Source organism: Carassius gibelio, chromosome A25 (assembly GCF_023724105.1).
Source record: "Carassius gibelio isolate Cgi1373 ecotype wild population from Czech Republic chromosome A25, carGib1.2-hapl.c, whole genome shotgun sequence".
Taxonomy (NCBI): domain Eukaryota; kingdom Metazoa; phylum Chordata; class Actinopteri; order Cypriniformes; family Cyprinidae; genus Carassius; species Carassius gibelio.
This window is the reverse complement of record NC_068395.1, coordinates 19659919-19681022: the sequence shown is the minus strand read 5'-3', so window position 1 is coordinate 19681022 and position 21104 is coordinate 19659919. Positions and strand designations below refer to the sequence as shown.

General features: G+C 40.3%; 1 protein-coding gene across 3 annotated transcripts in view; it reads right to left on the bottom strand.

Moving 5' to 3' along the window:
- Positions 1 to 21104, bottom strand: part of LOC127947393 (excitatory amino acid transporter 2-like) — a 53606-nt gene that overhangs the window by 7549 nt on the left and 24953 nt on the right. For all 3 annotated transcript variants that reach the window (XM_052544489.1, XM_052544490.1, XM_052544492.1), the window contains exons 4-8: positions 20045 to 20295; positions 19076 to 19220; positions 18865 to 18991; positions 18537 to 18770; positions 14135 to 14329 (exon numbers count right to left, since the gene is read on the bottom strand). In XM_052544489.1, coding sequence (XP_052400449.1) covers positions 14135 to 14329; positions 18537 to 18770; positions 18865 to 18991; positions 19076 to 19220; positions 20045 to 20295 — 952 coding nt within the window. The remainder of the gene's footprint in view (positions 1 to 14134; positions 14330 to 18536; positions 18771 to 18864; positions 18992 to 19075; positions 19221 to 20044; positions 20296 to 21104) is intronic.

Genomic DNA, 21104 nt, shown 5'->3' with positions numbered 1-21104 from the left:
AACAGATCCACAGATGATGCCATCTCTCACATCCTGCACTCTTCTCTCACACACATCGACAGCAATAACAGGAACTATGTAAGGCTGCTATTTATTGACTATAGCTCAGCTTTTAATACTACAGTCCCCATAAAGCTAGCTTCCAAACTCATAGACCTCGGCCTGAATTCTTCACTCTGCAACTGGATTCTTGATTTTCTCACTGGAAGGCCTCAAGTGGTGAAACTAGGCCAGTACACCTCCAGCTCCATCACCCTGAACATAGGAGCCCCACAGGGCTGTGTCCTGAGTCCCCTGCTCTACTCTCTCTACACACATGACTGCGTGTCTTCGCACAGCTCCACATCTATAATCAAATTTGCTGATGATACTGTGGTTCTGGGCATCATTCACAACAATAATGAGACTGCATACTTGGATGAGGTAGAGAAATTAACATCATGGTGCCAGGAAAACGGTCTCTCTCTGAATGTGAGCAAAACTAAAGAACTGATTGTGAACTTCAGGAAGAGACAGCAGCAGCCCTATACTCCTCTTATGATCAGCGGGACCCCTGTGGAGAGGGTGAGCAGCTTCAAGTACCTTGGTGTAAACATCTCAGAGGAAATGATTTGGATTACACACATTCAAACACAGGTTAATAAAGCCAGACAAAGACTGTACCATCTGCGACAGCTGTGGAAATTCAGGGTCTCACCAGCAATCCTGAAAACTTTCTATTCTGGGGCTATAGAAAGCGTATTGACTCAGTGCATCTCAGTGTGGTATGTGAACAGCTTCAGTCAAGACTGCAAAGCCCTGCAGAGAGTTGTGCGCTTAGCTGAGTGCATCTATTCTCCCCTCTCTGCAGGACATCTACCTCAAAAACACTGCAAAAGCAGAACTGTTAAAATCTATTTTTAATTCTACAATATACATCTTTTTTATATTGTATTCTTATATTTGTATTGTTTACTTTTATTTCATTCCTTCATAGCTATATTTATGTATATTTTCATCTGTGTTGTATTCTTTGATAATTGCACTGTCCATGGAGCGGACCTGACTCATTTCACTGCTGGTTATATGCTATATATAACTGTGACGAATAAAAATCTTGAAACTTGAATCACTGAAGTTGTCAATTAATGAAGCACTTTTTTTACATTGTGTACATTTTGTTGATTATAATGAGAGAACTTGAGTTTAATCGTGAGGACATTTTATTGATCAGTCCATTCTTTAGAGTTTCACTGATTTAGATAAATTGTGCAGGTTTAATTTATTAATTTCTTGTTTTGCTAATATAAAAGAAAATAATTTATAAAACACGCAACAATTTCTTAATCAGTGTACAGACAGATATCTTTTCCCCAAGAAGTTATCTGTCAAAATAAAGGACAGGTAACGATTAACATAGTAGTGCGTGACAAAAATGCATGTTGTTTTATTGAAGGAATTTTAAAATATAAATGAAAATCGGGCCTAATATGTGAGAATATTGACATTTTGCATATAAATCCAAGTAGCCTAGATCACTAAAATAGGCTACCATTTTTAATGCCACAAACCACAATTTATTTTATTTGCCTCAAACCTATTAAATGTGTCAATTCTAAAATATTGTGTAATACTGTGTTGCTTAGAGAAAATATAAGCACAGGCTCATAGGCTTGACATTTATCCTGCCTGAATTTGTTCTAATAAACACAGATAACTTCAAGTAATAAACTTTCATCTGTAAATATTAAATATTTCAACTACAGTGTTTTTCTTTCATTTTCCCCGAATGCAGCTGTCAAATGTAACACATCGGTGAGGCAAAGCTGATGGCTATTTGCGAATTTGCTGTGATGAGCTTGTTTGATAACTTATGGTCAAAGCGCCACTCAGCGGTCAAAAACTGCAAATGCACTATACAGATGCGACGATGAATCATTATCATTTTGGTTGGCCAACTACTGTACATACATTTTGGAAGAATGAACTGGACCATCATGTATTCAAAATACACATTATGAAATGTCATTATGTAAATTATTACTTAATTATGATTACTTAACTACATTTTTGTTACATTTAAGTGACAAACAACACTGATCATTGTGGCACTGTCAGCATCATATCTAGTATTTAGGTTGTGTAAAATGTTTGTGTCATGTATATAACCCTAGTTTCCTGAATTACGGGACGGGACACTGCGGTAGTAACTTATATTTATAAAACTCCACCCAGGAGCTTGTATAGAATAGCAACAGTTAACTGAAAGATGCTGTTTAAGGTCCTCTCCTCAGCCCAGTGACATTTTATTAAGAAGAATAAACCTAGATTGTCACAAGGCACTGCAACTTTTGTAACTTATAACAGTGGTTCTGATACCTGTCCTGAGGAACTCCACCCACTGCATATTTGGCATGTCTGGCAGGTCTTGATTCAACTTCATCAGCTCTTTAGTAGAGTCTGCAAGAGTTAAACTGTGTGTGGCCTATGAGGGAGATATGCACAATTTGTGGTGGTTGAATATGGGTGTGAGATCAACTGCTATAAGTCACTTGATCGCCAAAACTAGCCAGAGAGACATTCTCAACTTAGAGATAGTCAGACCATTGACACAGCCCATTGAGGGCCCACAAGTCCAACCTCCACCTCTCCAGGAGAAGGTACCAGATTGTCCTTACTTCAAGAGAAGCGAGATTTCCCAAAGAACCATTATTGTGCTGCTTTCACCATGAAAATATTCACTAATTGTATAACCTTCTACAAGAGAAGGCTCTTGCATTTAAAATGTTCTCCAATATCTCAGTCGAAAAACCACACTTAATCGAAGTGCTTAGTTTGGAGGCCGAACCCAGGGTTTCCACATCTACAGACAGGGGTGCCACACATTGCCCCAAATCCAAAAAAGCAAATCTGCTCTGATCTCAATCTCCTCCAAGAGGGAAATAAAACCCAAGAACAATATGTGGTATATTGCATGTATGGAACTTCCAACCAAAGATGCATTCCACACTCTCATTGTCACAGTTGGAAGCAGGTATGTCAGCAGGAAAACATACAGACTGTTGTGCAAGAGCAACTATCCACAAAGCTGATGATGGAGACAAACCAAAAGGGGGCAACAGGCTGTTTCGCATTTAGACCTAAAGAATTTTTGTCTTCATTATGCCATTGCACATACTGAGTGTCAAGTCCGGCAGATGCAAGTGCAGGATTGGCCACAATCAGTTATCCTTTTACAGCACCAGAAAATACAGACTGTAAATTAAGGGATTCTTTTTGGGAAGGATGCACTTCCTCTCCCCATGGCTCTTTTCTCCAACAAAGAATGAGTATCTGCCCAGTACTGGAACTTTCGATGCAGAATCAGTCATGAAGCGACTGATTGTGTGTCTTGGATATTTGGTAGCTCAAAGTGACAAATCAATAATAGCAATTCAAGTTGAAAGGGATTGCATTGTGAAAGGGATTGCATTGTGAGCTTTCAGAGTTCCAGAATGCCCCATGTGCAAGCCACTTAGAAAATACACCACACAGAGTCTGGGAAGAGTGAGAGACTGACTCTTCTTAGACTTGAGCTCAGCATCAGATTCCCAAAACTCTAACTCATGCAGTGCCTCAAAAATTGCATAAGTAATAGTGATAGAGGATAGCCAATTGCCCTTCTTTCCTCCGAAAGGAAATGAGCCTCAGTGAAGCAATAATATCTTAACAATATTATTTAAAAATTAAATAATATGTCAGATAGCTAGGTGACATTGATACAATGTTGAGTTTTCATCCAAACCATCATCTTGGTTATGTCAGGATTATGGAGCTGTCTGTGTGTTTTCGACCCTGTGACCCAGTTTCTGTCTCCCGTGATTTGTTAATTTGATTCCAGGTGTGTTTAGTTTCTTCCACATGTGTTCCATGTCCCGTTAATTTAATCATTCCATACACCTGTGTTTTCCCCCATTATCCTGCCTTTTATAAGCCCATGTCCTTTCTGTTCAGTTTTGTCGGGGTCTATCAGTGAAGTATGTGTCTTCCTCCTGTTCTCCATGTTGGATTTTCCCCTGTGTTGGATTAATAAAGACTCATTCGATTATCCTCAGCACCGTGTTCCTTCCGGCAGCATAGTGTGCCAGGTTGATGTCATTTCAATATTTCAAAAATGTTGGATCAACATTGAAATTTTGATGAAAGAAGTCTTGTTTGATTAATCAAGTGACAAATTTCACACAACTTCACTGGTACACTTTTAAACAATGCTGCTTCTACTTTAGACTGTAGTTGCATCTACAGTCTATTGGACATAGAGTATTGAAAGAGAGCTGAACTGGATGACAATATCACCTAATCATCAATGAACTGACTTTAGCTGAAAAAAGACTCTTTGTTATTTTCTTCTTGCATTGTTGACAATCTATTTTCCTGTTTAACACTGTAAAGCTGCTTTGACACAACCAGTATTGTATAAAGCACTATAGAAATAAAGGTGACATGACTTTATTACTTGACAAGTGACATGAACATCAACAAGAATGTCACATTTATACATAGCCCATGTCTTACTCAATGTTTGCAGAGCACGTTCCGTTCTTTCTTTTAGTAGAGATAAAGGAGGATTTACTGCTTTGTCGGGTAATCATTCATTTTCCTCAATCTATATTAAATGTTGTTGTTGTTGTTGTTGTTTTTAGCAATTTAAAAGTGATTCATACTGTGTTTTACAGATTAACATTCCTGAATGTTTCTGTATGTATGACAGATGAACTGACTTGCTCTAAGGTGACTCCATGCTTTCTTTTTCAGATTTCAGAGAGCCCTAAGGAAAAGAGGCAGCAGCCTGACATATAAGCCAGTTTTTTAAAAACTTGAATCACTTGATCACTTGTAATCTGACATCAGACTCTTATTAAAAATATTTTAAAGTTTGTAAAGCTTTTGTAATTGTGTTATTTTTGTCTCACTTTTATTTTTTAAGACTGATATTCTGTATCTTTTGTCACTGATTATGTTAAACTGTTTAAAAAATTACATAAAATGAAGCGACTTTTAAATAAATGCTCAGGAATTAGTCGATATTCCATTCTGTAGTTGAAATATTGTTGTTTTATCATAAACTTGGCACATAAGATGGCAACATTATTTATGTTGAAATTTCAGTATTTCAGTAGTTTTATGTTTGTTTTCAGTGTTTCGACAAAAGTGGTTTAGTATTAACATTACATATATTGATCCAACAATATTACCAATGATTAAAAGAAAAAACAAAATCATTATAGATTAAACAACAGTGATGTAGAATCAATATTACAATGTAATGCTAATTCAATGACGTTGCCATTGTTTTCAAAAAAAAAAAAAAAAAAAAAAAGCTTTAACAGCACCGAATTAATTTTAAAATGTGATGTTGTTTCAACATCACTTATTAACCCTCATTTAATGTTGGTGTTGATGCATCAACATTCTGCTGGAAGAGGTGTTAATGAGGCTAGCAGGGGGTGCTTCTGTTTGGGTCCTAATGCCCCAGTATAGTGATGGGGACACTATACTGTAAAAAGCACCATCCTTTAGATGACACGTTAAACAGAAGTCATGACTCTCTGTGGTCATAAAAATCCCATGCAACTTGTTATAAAGAGAACAGGTTTTTCCACTGATGTCCTGGCCAAATTCCCTCCACTGGACCTTGTCATCATCAACACCATCATCATCCCCATCCACTGAAATGGCTCTACCAGTCTCTCTCTCCTCTCTACCTGTAGCTGGTGTGTGGTGAGTGCACTGGTACAGTTTTCGGCAGATCGGCAGACCCCAGGTGGTTAGAACTGGTAATCACACATCCTCCTCACTCACATTTAGCACTGGTGCCCCACAGGGATGTGTACTCAGTCCTCTCTTGTACTCCCTGTTCACTTATGACTTCCCTGCTAAGCTCAGCTCCAACATCATCCTCAAATTGCTGACGATACAACTATCCTAGGACTCATCACTAATGTCGATGAGACATCCTAAAGAGATGAGGTTAATGCACTCACAGCATGGTGTGCTGATAAAAAAATCTTTCTCTAAAAGTCAGCAAGACCAAGTAGATGACCGTAGAATACAGGGAATCAAAGAGAGAGGGTCACGTTCCCATTCACATCAATGGAGAGATAGTAGAGACAGTTAAGAGCTACAAGTTTCTTGGCATTCACATCTCTGAGGATCTTTCCTGAAGCCTACACTCAGAGACCATAGTGAGAACAGCCCGTCAGCGTCTCTACTTCCTGTGGATACTGAAGAGGTTTGGCATCTCCTCTAACATCATGTCAAACTTCTACTGCTGCACTATTGAGAGTATTCTGACCAGCTGCATCACTGTATGGTATGGCAACTGCTCTTCTTTGGACCGTAAAGCTCTTCAGTGAGTGGTAAGAACAGCAGAGCTCATCATTGGACATAAACTCCCAGCCTTACAGGACATCTATCAGACTCGCTGCTTGAGAAAGGCTTGCAGCATCATCAAGGACCGCACTCACCCTGCTCATCACCTGTTTGCCACACTGCCATCTGGCAGGCACTTACGATCCATCTGATCACGGACAACCAGACTGAAGAACAGCTTCTATCTTCAAGCCATCAGACTGCTTAACAATCAGCTATCCTCCATCTAAAAATACCGGAATACATGCTGTTTACTTTTATTGTACTTGCACTGCCACTTTTTTAATATTCCTTCATGTAGCTCTGTGACAGTCTACAGTGAAGATTTGGACATTGCTCTACTCAGGAATACATCTGAATGTGTGCTGCTCTTAAGTTTATTTATTGCATCTGCACTAAATTTCCACTTTTCCTCAATGTAGCTCTACGTCACCCTAAAATGACATTTTAGACACCGCTCTACCCCAATAATCATATTAGTACCTCGGGACTACTTATGAATACTATAACTCCTAACACTGTCTACCTTTATTGTATCTGTTACTTCCACTTATTTGTATATAATGCTCTGTCCGTGTCTTTCTGTGTATGGGCACTAAAGTCACTCCAAAAATATCAGTGCTCTCCATGTACGTCTATGTCTTATGTCTTGTTATTGTCACTGTACTGTATGTCTGAGCCTCGTCACAAGCCTTTCAATGCCCAGTTTTTCCCAGCGTTAACTATGCAAATGACAAATAAATGCCTCTTGACTTCAAGAGGCATTTATTTGTCATTTGCAAAGTTATTTGCATAGTTAACTCTTGACTCTTGCCTGGTGGTGGTTGAGGAGAGATCCCTGATATGATTTTAAAGCGCTTTGGGTGTACAGCAATACACAATAATTTGGGTGTACAGCGATACACAATAATCTGCTATATAAATCCCTCATTAATTCAATCCACACTGACTTTTGCTTGCTATCCCCAAGTGGATATTAAATTATGTTGTGGGATATTTAAATATATTCTAAATAAACTAACATAAAATTATATAAATGTTTTTTGTCCTCACATTCTTTCTTGTAACTCCTCACTCACAGTGGCACAGCTGAATGAGATGCTCATTATGCGGGTCTTTGTCTTCTCAGGTGTAAATCACAATTAAATTCATGATAGTTGACGCCTACTCCCATATGACTTTTACCAACAAAAAGTGTCTTAGAAAATTTAAATCAATATATTGTTTTCTGTAAGTGAGTAGACAAGATGATTTTCACATAATTTAGAAAGAAAAATAATAGGCTACAAGCTCCAGTTCTCAAAAGTCCCGCGAACCAATGTTCTTTGTGTGTTTTATGGCCTTATTCAAGTGATTTAACATTTTTAGTTATAATATTTTTTTTTCTCAAAAATACAAACATGTACATACATGCTGCTCACATATTATTATAGCCCAGTGTGTTCTGATTACAGTGAGATTAGACTTTACCCATTTAGATATTTATAAGAAACTGAAAAAGGACAAATGTCAGGGCATGACAAAACTTCTCCAGGCCCCAAAATACCCTTATACTCCAGAGGGTTAAAAGCCTGTTTCGCCCTCACTGATTGGAGTGTTAAAAAAAAATAAAAAAAAAAAAAACGGAAAAATAAGGTTAATATAAGATTTACAGCTCCACCTTTCCGTAACATTTAGAAACCAATATGGTGGCATGGTCAGATGCAGCGGCTTCTCCAGGTCCCGAGTCTGTCTGCTGCTGAAGCTGAAACCAGAGACCGCAGCCTCGTCTACTAACACTACCTGCACAAAATGGCAATGTCGGCGGTGTGATACGAGGCAGAAGCATGTCAAGTGTGGAGCCAATAGACAAGCGATTCCATCACTCATGCTCTCAAACGTTCGATCTCTGGAAAATAAACTGGATGTAATTCAACTCAGTCTGTCTACACAGCATGAGACAAGGGATTTATTGTGTGTTTGTTTTCACTGAAACATGGCTAAACAACAATATCATGGACTCCACTATTCACCTGCAAGGTTCAACCTGCTTCCAAGCAGAAAGAGATACAACCCTGTCTGGTAAGACTCATGGGGGTGCCTTGTATGTGTATGTCAACACAGAGTGGTGTAACAATGCTGTGGTAGTGACAAAACGCTGTTCATCGCTGGTGGAGATTATATTTGTGAAGTGTTGACCATTCTATCTGCTGCAGGAGTTCATGGCCATTGTTACTGTCACAGTTTACATTCCCCTGTGTGCAAATGCCAAGGATGCGCTATACAATCTGTACAGAATCAGAATCAGAATCAGAATGAGCTTTATTGCCAGGTATATTTACACATACGAGGAATTTGTTTTCGTGACAGAAGCTCCGCAGTACAACAGAATGACAGCGACAGAACATAAAACACATAATAAAAGAATAAAAAATACAAATATGTAGACAGTGAATGACAATATACAAATGACAATTGTAGGCAGGTATATTACAAAGTGAAGTTATGTATGTACATATATATTGTGTGATATAGTATGTGTGTTAGATAAATAAAGTGTGTGTATATAAATATAAAGTGTAGTGTGTTCGCCATTATTATCAGCTGTTCATAAGATGGATTGCCTGAGGGAAGAAACTGGTCCTGTGTCTGGTCGTTCTAGTGCTCAGTGCTCTGTAGCGTCGACCAGATGGCAACAGTTCAAAGAGGGAGTGTGCTGGATGTAAGGGGTCCAGAGTGATTTTGACAGCCCTTTTTCTCACTCTGGATAAGTACAGTTCTTGAATAGATGGGAGAGTTGAACCGATGATTCGCTCAGCAGTCCGGACTACTCTCTGTAGTCTTCTGAGGTCAGATTTAGAAGCTGAGCTGAACCAGACAGTTACTGAAGTGCAGAGGATGGATTCAATGATGGTGGAGTAGAACTGTTTCAGCAGCTCCTGTGGCAGGTTAAACTTCCTCAGCTGGCGGAGAAAGTACAACCTCTGCTGGGCCTTTTTTACGATGGAGTCAATGTGAATGTCCCACTTCAGGTCCTGAGAGATGGTGGTTCCCAGGAACCTGAATGACTCCACTGCAGTCACAGTGCTGTTCATGATGGTGAGTGGGGGGAGTGCAGGGGGGTCTCTCCTGAAGTCCACGATCATCTCCACTGTTTTGAGGGTGTTAAGCTCCAGGTTGTTGAGACTGCACCAGACAGCCAGCTCTTTTACCTCCTGTCTGTAAGCAGACTCGTCACCGTCCTGAATGAGGCCGATGAGTGTGGTGTCATCTGCAAACTTCAGGAGCTTGACAGAGGGGTCCTTAGACGTGCAATCGTTGGTGTAGAGGGAGAAGAGCAGTGGGGAGAGAACACAGCCCTGGGGAGCTCCGGTGCTGATTGTACGGGTGCTGGATGTGTATTTTCCCAACCTCACTAGCTGCTGCCTGTCTGTCAGAAAGCTGTTGATCCACTGACAGATGGAGGTGGGCACGGAGAGCTGATTTAGTTTGGGCAGGAGGAGGTTTGGGATGATCGTGTTGAAGGCCGAGCTGAAGTCCACAAACAGGATCCTCACATAAGTCCCCGGTCTGTCTAGGTGTTGCAGAACATAATGCAGTCCAATGTTTACTGCATCGTCCACAGACCTGTTTGCTCTGTAGGCAAACTGAAGAGGATCCAGCAAGGGCCCAGTGATGTCCTTCAGGTGGGCCAGCACCAGTTTTTCAAATGACTTCATGACTACAGACGTTAGAGCCACAGGCCTGTAGTCATTTAGTCCTGTAATTTTGGGTTTCTTAGGGATGGGGATGATGGTGGAACGTTTGAGGCATGAAGGGACTTCGCACAGCTCCAGCGATCTGTTGAAGATCTGTGTGAAGATGGGGGCCAGCTGGTCAGCACAGGATTTCAGACAGGCTGGTGTAACACAATCTGGGCCTGGTGCTTTTTTCCTTTTCTGCTTCCGGAAGACCTGGCGCACCGCATCCTCGCTGATCTGAATTGCAGGTGTGGGTGAGAGGGGGGATGCAGGAGGTGAGAATGGTGAGAGTGCTTGATTGGAGAGGTGTTCAGGATGGGTTGCATGAGCTGTTAATGGTGTGAACGGTAGTTTGGAGAGGCATTCAGGGCTGGTTGCAGGAGTTGTGAAGGGTGTGAATGGTTGTGTGGGGAGGCGTTCAGGGCAGGTGATGGGTGTTCTTTCAAACCTGCAGTAAAACTCGTTCAGATCGTCTGCCAGTCGTTGATTCTCTACGGTGCTGGGGGGTGGTGTCTTGTAATTGGTGATCTTCTTTAGACTTTTCCACACTGATGCGGAGTCGTTGGAAGTGAACTGAGTCCTTATTTTTTCAGAATAATTCCTCTTTGCCACTTTGATCTCCTTTTCCAATGTGTATTTAGCCTGTTTATACAAGACATTGTCCCCCTTCACGTAAGCATCTTCTTTGGCCTGACGGAGCTGTCTAAGTTTTGCAGTGAACCACGGTTTGTCATTATTGTAAATTAGTTGAGTCTTTGTAGGAATACACATATCCTCACAGAAACTGATATATGATGTTACGGTCTCTGTGAGTTCATCCAGATCGGTGGCAGCAGCTTCAAAAACACTCCAATCAGTGAGGTCAAAACACGATTGTAAATCCTGCTCTGCTTCATTAGTCCATCTTTTTACAGTCCTTGATACAGGTTTAGCTGATTTTAGTTTCTGCCTGTAGGACGGTATAAGATGAACCAGAAGGTGATCAGAACGTCCCAAAGCTGCTCGTGGAACAGAGTGAAATGCATCCTTTATTGTGGTGTAACAGTGATCCAATATATTACTGTCTCTTGTGGGACATGTAACATGCTGTCTGTATTTTGGCAGTTCACGGGACAGATTGGCTTTATTAAAGTCCCCGAGAATTATTAAAACAGAGTCCGGGTGTTGTTGTTCTGTCTCTGTGATCTGATCAGCGAGTTTCTGTAAAGCTGAGCTCACATGCGCTTGAGGATGGATGTAAACACTGACCAGAATGAACGAGGGAAACTCCCGCGGTGAATAGAACGGCTTGCAGTTAATGAAGAGTGTTTCGAGATTTGAGCAGCACGTCTTCTTTAACACAGTTACATCTGTACACCACCGTTCATTGATGTAAAAGCATGTCCCGCCGCCGCGCGATTTTCCAGTGGATTCTGATTCGCGATCCGCTCTAAACAGCTGAAAGCCCGGCAGATGGAGCGCGCTGTCCGGTATGGTGTCATTCAGCCAGGTTTCCGTGAAACACAGAGCAGCAGAGTGTGTGAAATCCTTATTAGTCCGAGAAAGCAGAAGGAGTTCGTCCGTTTTGTTGGGTAGAGAGCGGAGATTTGCCAGATGGATGCTAGGCAACGGCGTTCGAAATCCGCGCTTCCTGAGTCTGACGAGCGCTCCCGCTCGCTTCCCCCGTCTGCGCGTCCTGAAGCGCTTGATCAGCGCCGCCGCTCCTCCGATAACAACGTTCAGTAAAACGTCTGAATAATTGAAATCCGGAAAAACATCTTGTGGTGCGTTCTGCCGAATGTTCAGCAGTTCTTCCCTGGTGAAACTGATGGCAGGAATATAACTAAAGACAGGACAAACTAACAAAAACACAAAAACATATGCGGAGCTCGTCACGGAGGCAGCCATCCTGTATCGGCGCCAGCGTTAAACGTACAGCGCCATCAGCAAAGAAATAACAAATAACCTTAATGGATTTTTCATAATACCCAGTGAGTTCATGGTCATATGCTCAAACAATCAACAATCACTTCAAAGACACATCCCTCCCAGATGCACTCAACCACTTTTATTCACGATTTGACATTTAGAATGTGCACACCTGTACAAAAACTGCCCATAGCTCCCAACGACCAGGCGCTCTGTCTGTCTCCAGCTGAAGGAAGACCCTATCTAGGATTAACCCATGCAAGGCTGCGGGTCCAGCTGACAGATGTCCTAACAGATATCTTCAATACCTCGCTGAGCCAGGTAGTCATCCCCACATATCTCAAATCCACAGCAATCATACTGGTACCAAAGAAATCACCTGTGTCCTGTCTAAACGATTACCGTCCCATAGCACTAACTCCAGTCACGATGAAGTGCTTTGAGAGGTTAGTCATGCACAACATCAAAACCAGCCTCCCAAACACACTCGATCTGCTCCAGTTTGCATACTGTCCAAACCACTCTACAGACAATGCAATATCCTCAACTCTCCACCTGGCTCATTCCCACCTAGAGAATAGGGACTCCTATGTCAGAATGCTGTTCATCGAATTAAATTTAGCATTCAATACAACAGCTCATTAATAAACTAAACCTGCTGGGCCTAAATACCCCTCTCTGTAATTGGATCCTGGACTTTCTAACTGGAAGTCCATGTCGGCCACAGCACCTCGAGCACTACCACACTGAGTACAGTGAAAGTGAAAGTGAGGTGACATACAGCCAAGTATAGTGACCCATACTCAGAATTCATGCTCTGTATTTAACCCATCCAAAGTGCACACACACACAGTGAACACACACCCGGAGCAGTCGGCAGCCAATAATGCTGCGGCGCCTGGGAAGCATTTGAGGGTTCGGTGCCTTGCTCAAGGGCACCTCAGTCATGGTATTTCCAGCCTGAGACTCGAACCCACAACCTTAGAGGTTAGGAGTCAAATTATCTAATTCTTAAGCCACAACTTCACCAAAAGTTTAATTCACAGGTGCCCCACAAGGCTATGTGCTCAGTCCACTGCTCTTCACGCTGCTGACCCACATCTGCACTGCCAAGTTGAACTCCAACCACATCATCAAGAATGCAAATGACACAACTGTGGTAGGTCACTTACCATCAACAGCTTGACTGTGGGGAGAGTCAGCAGCACTAAATTCATGGGGGTGTACATCACAGAGGATCTCACTGGACCACCAACACCATGTCACTCTCCAAGAAGGCACAACAGCGCCTACACTTTCTCTGCTGGCAGAAAAGAGCAACTCTCCTTCCAACCATCCTCACTACACTCTACAGGTAAACCACTGAGAGTGTGCTGATGGGTGCATCACTATCTGATATGGGAACTGTAGTGCAGCAGACCGCAAGGCCCTCCAGCAGACAGTGAACACAGCTGCAAAGATCAGCGGTGCCCCTCTCCCCTCCATCCTGAATATTTTCCTTATACAATGCTCCAGGAAAGCCAAAAGTATCGTGAAGGACCCCACCCATCCCTCCCACAGTCTCTTCCAGAGACATCAGAGCTCGCTCTTCCAGACTGCTCAACAGCTTTTTCCCCCAGGCTATGAGAGCCCTGAACTCAAATCACCCCGCCCTCCTCTGAAACCCCACACAAACCCACTACCTCCTGAAACATAGACCATATCACGCCCCAAAACAACCCCCAACTTTACCACATCACAGAAAGACTGTCTGAAACTCTTTTTTTCCATGTGCAATTCGAAGTGAGCTACTCGCAGGTGAGTGGGCCTGTACAAACCACCTGTAGTAACAAGGCACCTGTAGTAGGCAAACATTTATATGTAGTATATTTAGAGTCAAAATCTGTCAGTAGGTTAGTTGTGTATAGGTTTATACTGTTTTACTTAATTGTTGTATGTCTGTATTTATGTCGCACCATGTTCCTGTGAAGCATAACATTTTGTTCCACTGTATGTCTACACATGTAGCAGAATGACAATAAAGCTTAACTTGACTTGATTTAATTGGTGCACAGCACACTAATCAATTAGGTAGATGTTAGTTCATAATATACATTTTTGAAAATATTCTGTCTTACCTGACAGTGATGATTTGACCGGGATCTAAATCTATTCCGTTCATCTGGGCAATGAAAATGGCAGCTACAGCCTCATAGAGGGCTGTTCCATCCATGTTAATTGTTGCTCCAACAGGAAGCACGAAACGTGTAACTCTCTTGTCAATACCAAGGTTTTCCTCAAGACAACGGAACGTTACTGGCAGAGTGCCAGCACTAGAGGAAGAAAAGGAAAACATATAATTATAACTCAGAAAATGAATTATGCTCATGGTCATGTTGTAATAATAAGCAGTTTTTAACTTTTTGTATTTTGTCTTACAAATATATTTATTTATTATAGTAATTTGCACAGTAATTTTCTCCAATAATAGTAATTCTATACAGTGGGCATAGAAAGGAATCCCCCCCCCCCTTTTAAAATAATCACATTCACATTTTGAATTGAAGATGGACACAGTTTTTGTTTTATCCAGCTGTCTTCAACTTATAACATCTAAGTCAAAAATAAAACACCAATGTGTCAAAAAACAAAAATACTGAATCACTGAAAAAGGATCACCTTCTCAATGGCAAACAGAACCATTTGATTTTCAGCTGTGCTCATTTTGAGGGGAGCACTGGGGAGGAATGCTCTGGGTCCGGGCTAAATGAACCGGACAGAGGTGTACACTGGGTTCGGGAGGAATTACCAAGCTCCGGGCCCTCTCCCCCGACAGTATGGCAAATACGCATACCATTGCTTTATTATCTGTAAGGCGAACTCATGAAAGAATGGTCATTGTGTGCATGTGACAAAAATATCACAGATTCTCAAAAAGAATGTGGCTCGTATGGGGGGCTGAAGAAACAAAGGCCACACGCAGTCATCACTGAGCTTTGCCAAAACACACCTTGAAGATTTCTGAGGCAGATGAGACTTAAAATGTCATTATTTGGCCTCAACACCAAATTATATATCTGACAGAAATCCAATACAACTAATAAATTAAATATTACAATTTTAAATACAATTTTATATACAAAAATCAATTAAACTGAAAAATATAAAAAATAAAATATATAAAAAATAAATAATTGTAGTGTTGCAAACACACTAGCAACCAGCAACATTTGTGTTTGGTATAAATGACACAGAACATCTAAAGTGCATTCTAATTTCAAACTTACATTGCAGTCTGTGCATTATTAAACAGTCAACCAAACATATACAAGGTTACACAAGTCAGTTTAAATAGACCACAGTATACCGGTCCACTCTGCTGTTATGCACTTTTTTGCTCATGTGAAGAGGATGATCTTTTCTGTCTACTTTATATAAAAAAAAAAAAAAAAAATACGATTATAGTTTAACATTCAGATACATTGTGAATATGGAAACATTTGGATATGTGCAGAATGAGACGTGAGCAACAACCTTTAAATAAATTGAATATTTTGCAGAACAGGATCAAACAAAAAAGTACTGGTCATAATACTTGCATAAAATGTTTGATGTGAAAAAAGCGGTTCACTGACTGTGCAGCACAGCCACAAGCGCCACAGTTTTATTTTATTTTTAATACTAGTGTCATTTGAAAACATTGCAATTGCGTTTTAAAATACAAAAAACCGAGCACCACAAACCCATTTAAAGAGGCGCATTCAGCGGTCTCCTTGATGGTAAAAATGTATCTAAAATGATCTAAGATGATTTGAAGTAAAATGATCTCAAACATATGGTGCGCTCTCTTTATGTTATCAAATGATCATAATCACATCTATTCATTTTACAGTCCTGCTACTAGCATTTTATTCAGACTAAAACCCCTTTAATTCGGGTCAGAAAGCTTTTTTTCCAAGTGCCTTTTCCACATAATAATACCGCTGCAGACGCATTTTGCAGCATTAAGGTTATTAATTGATCGTTAATTTAAATGACGATTGATCATGGAAATGATAGAATATTGACTTCCCTAAATGCAAATGAGTTGGATGGAAACCTCACTATTGTCTGCATCAATACATGCTTCCGAACAAATGTCATTCACCATTCTGGGCAGCTCCAGGACAGCTGTCTCTCTGAGCACGGTGCTGTCTGTGAGCGGGGTGGAGTAGCGCTGCAGTGCTTGTAAGAGCTGCCAACTTCTCCGCCCCATTTACAGAGTAAAATTCTCTGGCTACTTTTATCTCCCAGGACTGTTGTTGAATCTTCCAAAAGTTTTGGCTCGGGGTCCTTCACATGTGGCAGCAGCACTTTCCACCGCACCAATAACGCGGGGCTGCTCGCCAAGGTGCCTGACATTATATCGATGCCGATATATAAAAAAATGACAAATATCGGCCCAAGTCCGTTAAAGGATTTTTAGGCTGCATTAATTAGGTAAACCGGAACCGGAAACACTTCCCATAACACCCGATGTACTTGCTACATTATTAGAAGAATGACATCTATGTTAATATTAGTCTGTTTCTCCCTTATTTCGAGGTCACCGTAGGCACCAGATCCAGTCTGTATCCAGATCATAGGGTCACTGCAGTCACCCGGAGCCTCTGGCTTGCTTAGTTGGGGTCACGTCATTTACAGCGATTTCGTTGACTTGATTGCAAATAAATGCACAGACAATATTTAAACTGAACAGAGATGACATCACTGAATTCAATGATGAACTGCCTTTTTGCATTATTGACACACTGTTTTCCTAATGAATGTTGTTCAGTTGCTTTGACACAATGTATTTTGTTTAAAGCTCTATATAAATAAAGGTGACGACTTTAATTTAGTGGGAAAACAAGTCAAAACACGCTTACAATATCTGGATCTGTCAACATGAGGCTGCGTCTCGCGCTCTAGTACACAACAGTCTGAAGACTCGTTCACTTCGGAAGCGTCTCGCAGTGATCATTTTCATACCACGGATGCTAAAAATTCTGAATTATACATGCAGACATTCATATGAGGAGTCTAGCCGCAAATTAGTCAATCAGAGAACAAATTTTATTTTCGAACATGAAAAATTTACAGAGATCCAGACCTCGGTGACTTCATAGCTGGCATTTTCAATGGATGGAGAAAGCTTTCAGACTAAATCTAAAATATCTTAAACTGTGTTCCGAAGATGAACGGAGTTCTTACGGATTTGGATCGACATGAGGGTAAGCAATTAATGACATAATTAAAATTTTTGGATGAACTAACCCTTTAAAAGAACTATATAAATAAAGGTGACTTGACTTGACAAGTAAGGATAGAAGGATAAATGGATGTGGCAAAATACCATGAAATTCTGGAGAAAAATCTGCTGCCCTCTGCCAGAAAGTTGTCAGTTGGAAGAAGGTTTACATTCTTACATGACAATGAGCCAAAGCACACAGCAGAACTGAGAACTCAGCGGTTGAAGGAGAAAAAGGTGAATGTCCTTGCATGTGTCCCAGTAAGAGCTCAGACTTAAACCCCACTGAAAATCTGTGGAGTGACTTAAAGACCGCAGTCCACAAATGAACACCATCAGATTGAACTGAACTTAAGCAGTTCTACAAAGAAGAGTGAGCAAATAATGCAAAGTCTAGATGTGCAAAGCTAGTAGAGACAAATCCCAGCAGACTAAAGGCTGTAATTAGACTCACAAGGCAGTGATCCTTTTTCCAACTCAGTAATTCAGGTTTTTTTTTTGTTTTTGTTTTTTGCTGATGTTGGTGTCCTATCTTTCACTCGAATGTCACAAGTTACACTGAGTAAAAACAGATGGATGAGACAAAAAACTGTGTCCATCTTCTTTTCAGACTGCTAAGCAACAATATATAATAATTTTAAAGGGTTTTAAAGGGTGAACAGAGTCATGATGATTTGACACAAGTACCAATGAGATATGATGTTATCCATGTGTTGCTATATTTGACTGGGGCTGGAGTTTTGTGAATTAGTTTTATGCTACTCTCAATGTGATACATACTAGGTGTATTGTGAAAAGCGTTACACAAATAAAAAAATCCATCAGGCTTTTAAATATGAAAAGTGAAAAAAAAGTGACGTGACACAGCCAAGTATGGTGACACATACTCAGAATTCGTGCTCTTCATTTAATCCATCTACAGTGCACACACACACACACACACACACACCCAGAGCAGTGGGCAGCCATTTATGCTGCGGCGCCTGGGAGCAGTTGGGGGGTTCAGTGCCTTGCTCAAGGGGACTTCAGTCATGGTACTGAAGGTGGAGAGAGTGCTGTACTTTCACTCCCCCCACCTAAAATTTATGCCAACCCGAGACTCAAACTCGTAACCTTTGGATTATGAGTCCAAATCTCTAAGCACTAGACTAGACCATGACTTGATGTCCTGAAGGCTTAATATTACTTTTCAATAACATTAACGTACAAATGTATGGCTTAAAAGAATTTATATATAATTTATGCAATGGTCATGCAGTGTAATTTCATACCTAGATGCTGTGCCCAGAGCTGTAATCCAAGCCTGGAAGATACCCATGAAGAACGAGAAGGGGTTTTTCCGTACAATTGCAAAGTAGATGCATGGCAGGAATATGGCACCATGGATAATCAGACCAATAATAACTGTCACCATGTACATCCCCAGCTGCCTGGCCACCACCTCCAGATCTTTAATAGAGATGATCTTTCCACAGATCAAGCAGGCGATGCCAAAGGGAGAGTACCTATAAAGTCAGTCCATAATGTCAGACCCTCTGTATAAAACGTAACATTACTGGACTTTGTTCTTAGCTAGAGACCATAAAAATTACAACTGACCACATGATCATGATAACCAGTTTCATCACAATCTCATTAAGTATGCTGAAGAAGTCAATCATGAGCCTAGCTTTCTCTCCCATCTTGCCCATACAAATACCAAAGGCAATGAAGAATCCAATTAGCCCTGGAATGAAAGACAAAGATAAATAATCAATCAGTCAATCAATGAAAAGGGAAGGAATTCATACAAGGAGTACGGTCGCCCTACCCAGCACATTCATTCCACTCTTGAACTGGAGAGACTTCTTGTCTTTGAAAATAGGGGGCGGTTTGGTGGCGTTTAACAGATAGTCAGTGCTGTTGGTGTCATCGAAATCAGGCTGAACTTCTACTTTCTTCACAACGGTCTGGATCTGTGAATTCAATCAATCCACATCACCTCAATCAATCCACTAATTTATTACACCAATGTAATGTACACTTTCCACTTTATATCAGATGTCTTTAACTTCAATGCACATTATTAAATTAAACATTTAACATTTCTATAATTTCATGCATTTACTGTTGATTGATTGATTAGGAATGATTCATTAATTGCACAGAATTCTTTAATTAATTCCACCATTGATAGTAACCTAACATAAATCATATTATAAATATTTCATAATTGAATCAACAAAAGAATGTTTAAATAACTATTTTGAGTCATATTTTTGATATTTCATATTTTAAAAAACATGCATCTTTCTGCTATAAGCACTACCATAACAGTGAAATCATAATATGACATTATTACATAGCCATTTGATAGAACAGTATGACTGTAAGCCAGGCCTAAATTGATCGACTGATTGATTTATCAATTTATATTATAAAAACTTTAAATTGAAGTAAATTTGTAATAATATCCACCAACAGCCATTGTAATGTTACATTTAGCTATGTTTCTATAGTGTGTTTGGTGCTTTTTCTGTTTGTCAGTCATTCCTGATTCAGTAATCCTAAATCTCTCCAAATCTGTCCTGATAAAGAAACAAACTCATCTACATCTTTAACAGCCTGTTGATGAGCACATTTTCAGCAAATTCTCATTTTTGTGTGAACTATGCCTTTAATTACTAAACACTGTAATGCTAACCAAAAGATATGTAGGCAGAACATTCGCACAGCTTCTTGAGGAAAAAAGGATGTTATCTTAACTATTTTCAACATGTTAAACAGCAAAAATGCTTACCTGCTGGAAGCAAGCCTGAACCAAGTTTTCAGGGAAGAGGTTTCTGATGAGGTCAAAAAAGGCATCAAGACTGGAAACCTCATCATTCTGAGCTCCTTCTCCTAGATTCTCCTTGAGTTTAGGATTTCCGGGGTGGATGAGGAGCACTAGGATAACCCCCAGCACAGCAGCAATGATAGTAGTGGTCATGTAATAAATCATGGCTCTGGAACCCAGACGTCCACTTGACTTTGCATCCAGACCGGAAAGACCTTGGTAATGGAAAAGTGGCATGTCATTTTAAATAATCATTCTGTCATATTCTCAACTCAAATGTTGTACATATTTTTATATCCAGTTTTTGCCAATCTAATTCAGTCAGACTTCTGTGAACAATGAATTGTGAATATTTGATATATTACTACAGTTTATAATCATAATGCATGATTTAAACAACAAGAACGTTAGTATTACTGTTGCTATCCAAAACAAAAATGAATCTCAAATAGATTCAACACTGTATTTATTTATTTATTTTTTTACACTTGTGTTAAATTTCAGTGAATTGGCATGGTATACAATTTAAGTTTGTGGTTACTTCTACACAGCAGACATGTTGATACATGTGATTCTGTGTTTGATTGGCAGATGTTTGTGGCTTGATGGGATTAGCAGATCTGACTAGACTGAGAGTATACAGCATTAGAGACAACATGTGATACAATTTGTAGTTTTGTACTGATCAAGATGATGATCCAGGTTTTGTACTTTGCTGTCTTGACATTGACTTGACATTGACTTGACAGCACCTCTGACTGTAATACACAGAAGCTGTCGCTCACATGATTATAGAAGTTATGCTGCACTAGCAATGCCAAATTCAGTGTGGAGAAATAAGGTAAACCCTCTCTGGCAACATTTTATAATAAGTATACTAGGGCTGCACAATTAATCACATGCTATTATCAGAAGTGTCTCGTCAGTAAAGCCGGTTCTGTGATTAGCAGTAAATGTCCATCACCTGCTTTCAAATGGAGTGGCACAGAGGTGGCACAGAGTCGTAGTTCGCTGACAAGCTACA